Raw genomic sequence first — 11,249 nt, 5'->3', positions numbered from 1 at the left:
AATCTCCTTATTTTGTAATTTGACAAGTTCATATAATTTGACCTCCCTTCATTTAATTTTTTTATCAGTGCTGACAGGCTTGTGTGCTATAACATAAACAGAAAGTAAAGATAAGGTGTATGTTTTTGTTATAGGGATAGTTTTTTGAAGCTTGTATGACAACTTTTTATGCATTTTATGGTATAGTACATAAAGAAGACAAAAATTCAACAAAATAAACAGATTGTAGTAAAACTAACCATGATTCAAATAGCTATTACACAAAGGCACAAGAAAAACACAAATATATAATGAGTTTATTAAGTAGACAAAAAAAATAATAATTTGAATAAAAAAAAAAAAATAGTGAACAGGAAAAAAACACATCTTGCCGCAAACAGGGTATAGTTACTAGAAGTACTATAAAAATACAATAATGAAAAAACTACCATTGTAACTTATTATTTTCTATTACTTACATAAATAACAACAAGAATATAAGAATATTTTGATACTAAAAGGGGTTTGAAAGTACAGTATAGGTTGCACTTTGTAAATCACGTGTGATTTGCAAGTCACGCCTCTTTTGGGGAGAAATTGAATGTGCATAAAATACTGCTACTGTTTACATAGTTGTTGCCATGGATGCAAAGTAATTTTTTTTTAATTAAGACTTGATTGGAGAATTAAATGGATATAAATAAAAATGTCTATTTATTTAACTTATTTTTCAGGAGGACTGGAAGACATTTGGGTGTTGAGTCAAATTTAATGGAAAAATTCAGTGCGAACCTGCAATGTTTATAAATGGAGGGCAGTAAAACTTGAAAATATGCCGCACAGCTATATGTTTTTATTAGTGCAAAAAAAAGTAGTGCATGTCTCCTTTCCAGGGAAATATAACATTCTCCTCAAAACTTCCTGAATGAAGAGTGACTGCATATGCAATTTAGGCAGTTCCTATGGAAAACTGCATTGCTGGTTTTACACAAGTGCAACCTATAAGGTAAATAATGGGAATTCACCCCTCAGCCTCCCTGGGATCCCAATTTCGGACCCCTTTTGGGTTTTCATTTTACAGAAACAACATGGAATCATTTTGGAATGCATTGGCTTTAGCTTTGTCTAAGAAAAGTGAAAAAAATTATGGAAATTATGACTGTACAGTGTGGGTTGGAGCTTTGGAGCATGGGGTCTATGGGAAAAAAGTTATGAATTGGCCTGATGGCACTAGAACTCTTGAAAGAGCTCACAGATTATCTTATATGCTAGATAAAAGAATATTAAAAGAAAATCTTCCCCGTTTCTCTCCAAACGGCGATCCTTTAGATATTTCACACCTTTGCCATAACCCCAAATGTATTAAACCGGAGCACCTGATTTTAGAGTCGCACAGTATAAACATAGAGAGAATTTTCTGTAGACGGACAAAACAGTGTACAAATAATCATTTACCGTGTTGTCTTATCTGATGCAGGTAATTTATTTATTTTTAACATGTCTTGATCGGAGTTTTTTGGCAAACGAATACTCTTGAGGCTGTTTTGCGGCCAGCCGTTTTGTCGGTAAAAGTTTGTTTTTCTCATAGTCTTTTTCCTCTTGATACTCATCATATATTTTATATAGTTCATGCTTTTTTGAGCATCTCTGATCTGTGTACTGCTTTGACTGCTTATATAATTTATGTTTTTCATTGTGTTGTTGAATATTTTTCAGACCTCTGGCAGCACGACTTCCTGGTTCGATGGGAACCCCAGCCGCTTTACAGAGTTTAACGATGGATTCTCCAGGGCCATTATTTACATTGTGTATAGCTGTATGTACCCTTCCTTTATAGTTTCTGGTAAATGTTACATTGCTAGGTACAGTTGCACGTATTGCACGGTTAGTTGCTTCAGCTTTTTGTGTGTTAGTGTTTTTGCATGTACGGTTTAGCATGGTAGGTCCAAGGCGATATTTTACGCATTCACGTAACAATGCTGCTGTGTTCTCTGATTTATTTAATTTAAAGTTATTTTTCAGATAAGCTGATTTTTCAGTCCATGTCTTCAAACTGTTCCTATTTGAACAAACAAGGGAATATTTTGTACACCCGTTATGATCACCCTGATAGCAAGAAACTATAGCATGACATGCATATGATAGGTGAACTTTTACCCGTACAGAGTCCATATTGAATTTATCAAAGGCAGCATTGTACTCTGCCTGACAACGTGCTGCCATATCTAATGCAAACCTTTTTAGCATTTTATCTTTCTCTGAAACTAATCGTGCCGGCATTATTTCCTTCAGACCTGACATTTTTTTAATAAAATTTCTATGATTTGCGGACACATGTCTTGTATCTAGAAAATGAATTGGCTGAGTATTGGTTGTACCAGCTTTAAAAAGAGACTCTGCAGCTCTAAATGCACTGCTGTCAGGGTCAGTGGTAATTTCTTGAACTTCCAGACCATCATTTTTCAGGTCTAACAAGCAGTCTTTAGCCCATCGCTCCTCACTGCCTATGCTGTCATGCATTTCAATGTTTGCAGAACAGTGACCTTTGTGAGATTTAACTTTTGTTTTTGTTTTATGTTCACTCTTATTTGAGCAAAGCTTAGACACTTGTCTTGTGCTTACAATACTGTGCTTATAAGTATTATTTTCTAACATGTTATATGTACATTGGGTAGCTGGTTGAAATGGTGTTTTACCCATTCCGGAATAAATAGGGTTATTATACATTCCGTCGGCCTGAATGTTAATAATATTAGGATTATCACCTCTTAATATGTTTATTTCCTTAATTAATTTTCTTTTCTGAACCAAATCCTTTTGATTGTACTCTTCTATAATTTCAGAAACAACATTAGCACTGTGTTGCATACTTGAAGTGGAAGGAGCTGGTATATTAGAACCAAGAAATAATTTCTGTAGACCAGTTGTGCTGATAGCTATATGATTAAGTGCGACTTGTATGGATAGATTAATAGCTGCTGTTCGACGACCACGTTTCTTAGCGATCACCTCATTGTAAAGGTTGAACATTTTTGAATGGTAAGAACACTCATTGCAGCTTGCCTTTTCCCTCCAGGCAGCCCCTCTTTGCTGCTCTGCACTTAAATCCCATGATATGAACCCTGTACACATAGGGGATATTTGTCTGTGTTCTATGAAAACCTCATTCCACATCTGTTCAAGTTCATTGATCCGAAGGAGTCGAAAACTATTTTTCTCTGACCTGAAGTTGAAAAATGTTGCCAAAATTGAAGTGAATTAGTTTTTTTATTTGTTAAACTAAGTTTGGAAAATGTGAAAATAATTTTATTTTGAATTACCTCCCTTACAATAGTGTTTTCTTTAAATAAGCTTTTTGATCAAATGTACTCTCAAAAGTGCATATTTTTTTCTTTGCCTGTGTTTTTATATATATTATATATAAAAACCATGCATTATTTAGCTCTTGAAAATATATATAGGACTAGAAATTTTAAAATAAGTATAATCCTAGCTTGCATTTTCTTCAGATGTCACATTTAAAGAATTGGCATATAAGACACATGCCTTTTTCTTCATAGTTGTTTATAAATGGCTTTTTTAAGCAAGTTTAATTATTTTTGAAAGCTTAATAACAAAAAAAGTATTCTTACCCTGTTTTTGTTTCATTTTCAGCACATTTTTCAACTTCTGTTTTTGTCGGAGGCTTCGGCCTTAGAAAGCGAGCTGACTTTGTAGAGGCAGGAATTAGTTGAACATTCTTTTTATGAACAGATTTAGTCACTAAGTCATACAAGTCTTTTGGTAGTCTCACAAATTTGCCTTTTTCAGCAGGTAAAGTCTTATTTCTGTATTTTTTCCCCTTATTATATGGCTTGTTTCCTTTCTGAAATGTGTATTTCCTTAGACGCCATGGGATTAGACCCATTGTTATTGTAAGAATTGTTTGAAATGCACTTTATTCCAGTATTTTAATATTTAAACATCAAATATAGGACCTTACAACTAAACAATCATGAATGACTAAGTTTTTTGTTTATATCTGATGGAACTGAAGGTGACCCCAGATGTAAGATTTTTTATATAAATCATATAAAAATCATCATGATGGCTAATCTCCTTATTTTGTAATTTGACAAGTTCATATAATTTGACCTCCCTTCATTTAATTTTTTTATCAGTGCTGACAGGCTTGTGTGCTATAACATAAACAGAAAGTAAAGATAAGGTGTATGTTTTTGTTATAGGGATAGTTTTTTGAAGCTTGTATGACAACTTTTTATGCATTTTATGGTATAGTACATAAAGAAGACAAAAATTCAACAAAATAAACAGATTGTAGTAAAACTAACCATGATTCAAATAGCTATTACACAAAGGCACAAGAAAAACACAAATATATAATGAGTTTATTAAGTAGACAAAAAAAATAATAATTTGAATAAAAAAAAAAAAATAGTGAACAGGAAAAAAACACATCTTGCCGCAAACAGGGTATAGTTACTAGAAGTACTATAAAAATACAATAATGAAAAAACTACCATTGTAACTTATTATTTTCTATTACTTACATAAATAACAACAAGAATATAAGAATATTTTGATACTAAAAGGGGTTTGAAAGTACAGTATAGGTTGCACTTTGTAAATCACGTGTGATTTGCAAGTCACGCCTCTTTTGGGGAGAAATTGAATGTGCATAAAATACTGCTACTGTTTACATAGTTGTTGCCATGGATGCAAAGTAATTTTTTTTTAATTAAGACTTGATTGGAGAATTAAATGGATATAAATAAAAATGTCTATTTATTTAACTTATTTTTCAGGAGGACTGGAAGACATTTGGGTGTTGAGTCAAATTTAATGGAAAAATTCAGTGCGAACCTGCAATGTTTATAAATGGAGGGCAGTAAAACTTGAAAATATGCCGCACAGCTATATGTTTTTATTAGTGCAAAAAAAAGTAGTGCATGTCTCCTTTCCAGGGAAATATAACATTCTCCTCAAAACTTCCTGAATGAAGAGTGACTGCATATGCAATTTAGGCAGTTCCTATGGAAAACTGCATTGCTGGTTTTACACAAGTGCAACCTATAAGGTAAATAATGGGAATTCACCCCTCAGCCTCCCTGGGATCCCAATTTCGGACCCCTTTTGGGTTTTCATTTTACAGAAACAACATGGAATCATTTTGGAATGCATTGGCTTTAGCTTTGTCTAAGAAAAGTGAAAAAAATTATGGAAATTATGACTGTACAGTGTGGGTTGGAGCTTTGGAGCATGGGGTCTATGGGAAAAAAGTTATGAATTGGCCTGATGGCACTAGAACTCTTGAAAGAGCTCACAGATTATCTTATATGCTAGATAAAAGAATATTAAAAGAAAATCTTCCCCGTTTCTCTCCAAACGGCGATCCTTTAGATATTTCACACCTTTGCCATAACCCCAAATGTATTAAACCGGAGCACCTGATTTTAGAGTCGCACAGTATAAACATAGAGAGAATTTTCTGTAGACGGACAAAACAGTGTACAAATAATCATTTACCGTGTTGTCTTATCTGATGCAGGTAATTTATTTATTTTTAACATGTCTTGATCGGAGTTTTTTGGCAAACGAATACTCTTGAGGCTGTTTTGCGGCCAGCCGTTTTGTCGGTAAAAGTTTGTTTTTCTCATAGTCTTTTTCCTCTTGATACTCATCATATATTTTATATAGTTCATGCTTTTTTGAGCATCTCTGATCTGTGTACTGCTTTGACTGCTTATATAATTTATGTTTTTCATTGTGTTGTTGAATATTTTTCAGACCTCTGGCAGCACGACTTCCTGGTTCGATGGGAACCCCAGCCGCTTTACAGAGTTTAACGATGGATTCTCCAGGGCCATTATTTACATTGTGTATAGCTGTATGTACCCTTCCTTTATAGTTTCTGGTAAATGTTACATTGCTAGGTACAGTTGCACGTATTGCACGGTTAGTTGCTTCAGCTTTTTGTGTGTTAGTGTTTTTGCATGTACGGTTTAGCATGGTAGGTCCAAGGCGATATTTTACGCATTCACGTAACAATGCTGCTGTGTTCTCTGATTTATTTAATTTAAAGTTATTTTTCAGATAAGCTGATTTTTCAGTCCATGTCTTCAAACTGTTCCTATTTGAACAAACAAGGGAATATTTTGTACACCCGTTATGATCACCCTGATAGCAAGAAACTATAGCATGACATGCATATGATAGGTGAACTTTTACCCGTACAGAGTCCATATTGAATTTATCAAAGGCAGCATTGTACTCTGCCTGACAACGTGCTGCCATATCTAATGCAAACCTTTTTAGCATTTTATCTTTCTCTGAAACTAATCGTGCCGGCATTATTTCCTTCAGACCTGACATTTTTTTAATAAAATTTCTATGATTTGCGGACACATGTCTTGTATCTAGAAAATGAATTGGCTGAGTATTGGTTGTACCAGCTTTAAAAAGAGACTCTGCAGCTCTAAATGCACTGCTGTCAGGGTCAGTGGTAATTTCTTGAACTTCCAGACCATCATTTTTCAGGTCTAACAAGCAGTCTTTAGCCCATCGCTCCTCACTGCCTATGCTGTCATGCATTTCAATGTTTGCAGAACAGTGACCTTTGTGAGATTTAACTTTTGTTTTTGTTTTATGTTCACTCTTATTTGAGCAAAGCTTAGACACTTGTCTTGTGCTTACAATACTGTGCTTATAAGTATTATTTTCTAACATGTTATATGTACATTGGGTAGCTGGTTGAAATGGTGTTTTACCCATTCCGGAATAAATAGGGTTATTATACATTCCGTCGGCCTGAATGTTAATAATATTAGGATTATCACCTCTTAATATGTTTATTTCCTTAATTAATTTTCTTTTCTGAACCAAATCCTTTTGATTGTACTCTTCTATAATTTCAGAAACAACATTAGCACTGTGTTGCATACTTGAAGTGGAAGGAGCTGGTATATTAGAACCAAGAAATAATTTCTGTAGACCAGTTGTGCTGATAGCTATATGATTAAGTGCGACTTGTATGGATAGATTAATAGCTGCTGTTCGACGACCACGTTTCTTAGCGATCACCTCATTGTAAAGGTTGAACATTTTTGAATGGTAAGAACACTCATTGCAGCTTGCCTTTTCCCTCCAGGCAGCCCCTCTTTGCTGCTCTGCACTTAAATCCCATGATATGAACCCTGTACACATAGGGGATATTTGTCTGTGTTCTATGAAAACCTCATTCCACATCTGTTCAAGTTCATTGATCCGAAGGAGTCGAAAACTATTTTTCTCTGACCTGAAGTTGAAAAATGTTGCCAAAATTGAAGTGAATTAGTTTTTTTATTTGTTAAACTAAGTTTGGAAAATGTGAAAATAATTTTATTTTGAATTACCTCCCTTACAATAGTGTTTTCTTTAAATAAGCTTTTTGATCAAATGTACTCTCAAAAGTGCATATTTTTTTCTTTGCCTGTGTTTTTATATATATTATATATAAAAACCATGCATTATTTAGCTCTTGAAAATATATATAGGACTAGAAATTTTAAAATAAGTATAATCCTAGCTTGCATTTTCTTCAGATGTCACATTTAAAGAATTGGCATATAAGACACATGCCTTTTTCTTCATAGTTGTTTATAAATGGCTTTTTTAAGCAAGTTTAATTATTTTTGAAAGCTTAATAACAAAAAAAGTATTCTTACCCTGTTTTTGTTTCATTTTCAGCACATTTTTCAACTTCTGTTTTTGTCGGAGGCTTCGGCCTTAGAAAGCGAGCTGACTTTGTAGAGGCAGGAATTAGTTGAACATTCTTTTTATGAACAGATTTAGTCACTAAGTCATACAAGTCTTTTGGTAGTCTCACAAATTTGCCTTTTTCAGCAGGTAAAGTCTTATTTCTGTATTTTTTCCCCTTATTATATGGCTTGTTTCCTTTCTGAAATGTGTATTTCCTTAGACGCCATGGGATTAGACCCATTGTTATTGTAAGAATTGTTTGAAATGCACTTTATTCCAGTATTTTAATATTTAAACATCAAATATAGGACCTTACAACTAAACAATCATGAATGACTAAGTTTTTTGTTTATATCTGATGGAACTGAAGGTGACCCCAGATGTAAGATTTTTTATATAAATCATATAAAAATCATCATGATGGCTAATCTCCTTATTTTGTAATTTGACAAGTTCATATAATTTGACCTCCCTTCATTTAATTTTTTTATCAGTGCTGACAGGCTTGTGTGCTATAACATAAACAGAAAGTAAAGATAAGGTGTATGTTTTTGTTATAGGGATAGTTTTTTGAAGCTTGTATGACAACTTTTTATGCATTTTATGGTATAGTACATAAAGAAGACAAAAATTCAACAAAATAAACAGATTGTAGTAAAACTAACCATGATTCAAATAGCTATTACACAAAGGCACAAGAAAAACACAAATATATAATGAGTTTATTAAGTAGACAAAAAAAATAATAATTTGAATAAAAAAAAAAAAATAGTGAACAGGAAAAAAACACATCTTGCCGCAAACAGGGTATAGTTACTAGAAGTACTATAAAAATACAATAATGAAAAAACTACCATTGTAACTTATTATTTTCTATTACTTACATAAATAACAACAAGAATATAAGAATATTTTGATACTAAAAGGGGTTTGAAAGTACAGTATAGGTTGCACTTTGTAAATCACGTGTGATTTGCAAGTCACGCCTCTTTTGGGGAGAAATTGAATGTGCATAAAATACTGCTACTGTTTACATAGTTGTTGCCATGGATGCAAAGTAATTTTTTTTTAATTAAGACTTGATTGGAGAATTAAATGGATATAAATAAAAATGTCTATTTATTTAACTTATTTTTCAGGAGGACTGGAAGACATTTGGGTGTTGAGTCAAATTTAATGGAAAAATTCAGTGCGAACCTGCAATGTTTATAAATGGAGGGCAGTAAAACTTGAAAATATGCCGCACAGCTATATGTTTTTATTAGTGCAAAAAAAAGTAGTGCATGTCTCCTTTCCAGGGAAATATAACATTCTCCTCAAAACTTCCTGAATGAAGAGTGACTGCATATGCAATTTAGGCAGTTCCTATGGAAAACTGCATTGCTGGTTTTACACAAGTGCAACCTATAAGGTAAATAATGGGAATTCACCCCTCAGCCTCCCTGGGATCCCAATTTCGGACCCCTTTTGGGTTTTCATTTTACAGAAACAACATGGAATCATTTTGGAATGCATTGGCTTTAGCTTTGTCTAAGAAAAGTGAAAAAAATTATGGAAATTATGACTGTACAGTGTGGGTTGGAGCTTTGGAGCATGGGGTCTATGGGAAAAAAGTTATGAATTGGCCTGATGGCACTAGAACTCTTGAAAGAGCTCACAGATTATCTTATATGCTAGATAAAAGAATATTAAAAGAAAATCTTCCCCGTTTCTCTCCAAACGGCGATCCTTTAGATATTTCACACCTTTGCCATAACCCCAAATGTATTAAACCGGAGCACCTGATTTTAGAGTCGCACAGTATAAACATAGAGAGAATTTTCTGTAGACGGACAAAACAGTGTACAAATAATCATTTACCGTGTTGTCTTATCTGATGCAGGTAATTTATTTATTTTTAACATGTCTTGATCGGAGTTTTTTGGCAAACGAATACTCTTGAGGCTGTTTTGCGGCCAGCCGTTTTGTCGGTAAAAGTTTGTTTTTCTCATAGTCTTTTTCCTCTTGATACTCATCATATATTTTATATAGTTCATGCTTTTTTGAGCATCTCTGATCTGTGTACTGCTTTGACTGCTTATATAATTTATGTTTTTCATTGTGTTGTTGAATATTTTTCAGACCTCTGGCAGCACGACTTCCTGGTTCGATGGGAACCCCAGCCGCTTTACAGAGTTTAACGATGGATTCTCCAGGGCCATTATTTACATTGTGTATAGCTGTATGTACCCTTCCTTTATAGTTTCTGGTAAATGTTACATTGCTAGGTACAGTTGCACGTATTGCACGGTTAGTTGCTTCAGCTTTTTGTGTGTTAGTGTTTTTGCATGTACGGTTTAGCATGGTAGGTCCAAGGCGATATTTTACGCATTCACGTAACAATGCTGCTGTGTTCTCTGATTTATTTAATTTAAAGTTATTTTTCAGATAAGCTGATTTTTCAGTCCATGTCTTCAAACTGTTCCTATTTGAACAAACAAGGGAATATTTTGTACACCCGTTATGATCACCCTGATAGCAAGAAACTATAGCATGACATGCATATGATAGGTGAACTTTTACCCGTACAGAGTCCATATTGAATTTATCAAAGGCAGCATTGTACTCTGCCTGACAACGTGCTGCCATATCTAATGCAAACCTTTTTAGCATTTTATCTTTCTCTGAAACTAATCGTGCCGGCATTATTTCCTTCAGACCTGACATTTTTTTAATAAAATTTCTATGATTTGCGGACACATGTCTTGTATCTAGAAAATGAATTGGCTGAGTATTGGTTGTACCAGCTTTAAAAAGAGACTCTGCAGCTCTAAATGCACTGCTGTCAGGGTCAGTGGTAATTTCTTGAACTTCCAGACCATCATTTTTCAGGTCTAACAAGCAGTCTTTAGCCCATCGCTCCTCACTGCCTATGCTGTCATGCATTTCAATGTTTGCAGAACAGTGACCTTTGTGAGATTTAACTTTTGTTTTTGTTTTATGTTCACTCTTATTTGAGCAAAGCTTAGACACTTGTCTTGTGCTTACAATACTGTGCTTATAAGTATTATTTTCTAACATGTTATATGTACATTGGGTAGCTGGTTGAAATGGTGTTTTACCCATTCCGGAATAAATAGGGTTATTATACATTCCGTCGGCCTGAATGTTAATAATATTAGGATTATCACCTCTTAATATGTTTATTTCCTTAATTAATTTTCTTTTCTGAACCAAATCCTTTTGATTGTACTCTTCTATAATTTCAGAAACAACATTAGCACTGTGTTGCATACTTGAAGTGGAAGGAGCTGGTATATTAGAACCAAGAAATAATTTCTGTAGACCAGTTGTGCTGATAGCTATATGATTAAGTGCGACTTGTATGGATAGATTAATAGCTGCTGTTCGACGACCACGTTTCTTAGCGATCACCTCATTGTAAAGGTTGAACATTTTTGAATGGTAAGAACACTCATTGCAGCTTGCCTTTTCCCTCCAGGCAGCCCCTCTTTGCTGCTCTGCACTTAAATCCCATGATATGAACCCTGTAC

The 11,249-nt window shown here is 34.0% G+C and overlaps 1 protein-coding gene across 1 annotated transcript in view; it reads left to right on the top strand.

Moving 5' to 3' along the window:
- Positions 1-89: 89 nt before the first annotated feature.
- Positions 90-11,249, top strand: part of LOC143048331 (uncharacterized) — a 29,378-nt gene continuing 18,218 nt past the window's right edge. Inside the window, exons 1-6 of the mRNA XM_076221964.1 lie at positions 90-985; positions 1,696-1,795; positions 5,767-5,893; positions 6,894-7,089; positions 9,838-9,937; positions 10,965-11,160. Of these exons, the coding sequence (XP_076078079.1) occupies positions 942-985; positions 1,696-1,795; positions 5,767-5,893; positions 6,894-6,994 (372 nt within the window). The 5' untranslated portion in view covers positions 90-941 and the 3' untranslated portion in view covers positions 6,995-7,089; positions 9,838-9,937; positions 10,965-11,160. The remainder of the gene's footprint in view (positions 986-1,695; positions 1,796-5,766; positions 5,894-6,893; positions 7,090-9,837; positions 9,938-10,964; positions 11,161-11,249) is intronic.

The sequence above is a fragment of the Mytilus galloprovincialis genome, chromosome 10 (genome assembly GCF_965363235.1).
Source record: "Mytilus galloprovincialis chromosome 10, xbMytGall1.hap1.1, whole genome shotgun sequence".
Classification (NCBI taxonomy): domain Eukaryota; kingdom Metazoa; phylum Mollusca; class Bivalvia; order Mytilida; family Mytilidae; genus Mytilus; species Mytilus galloprovincialis.
Note: the sequence above shows the minus strand (reverse complement) of the source record. Positions and strands in the feature narration are given on the sequence as shown.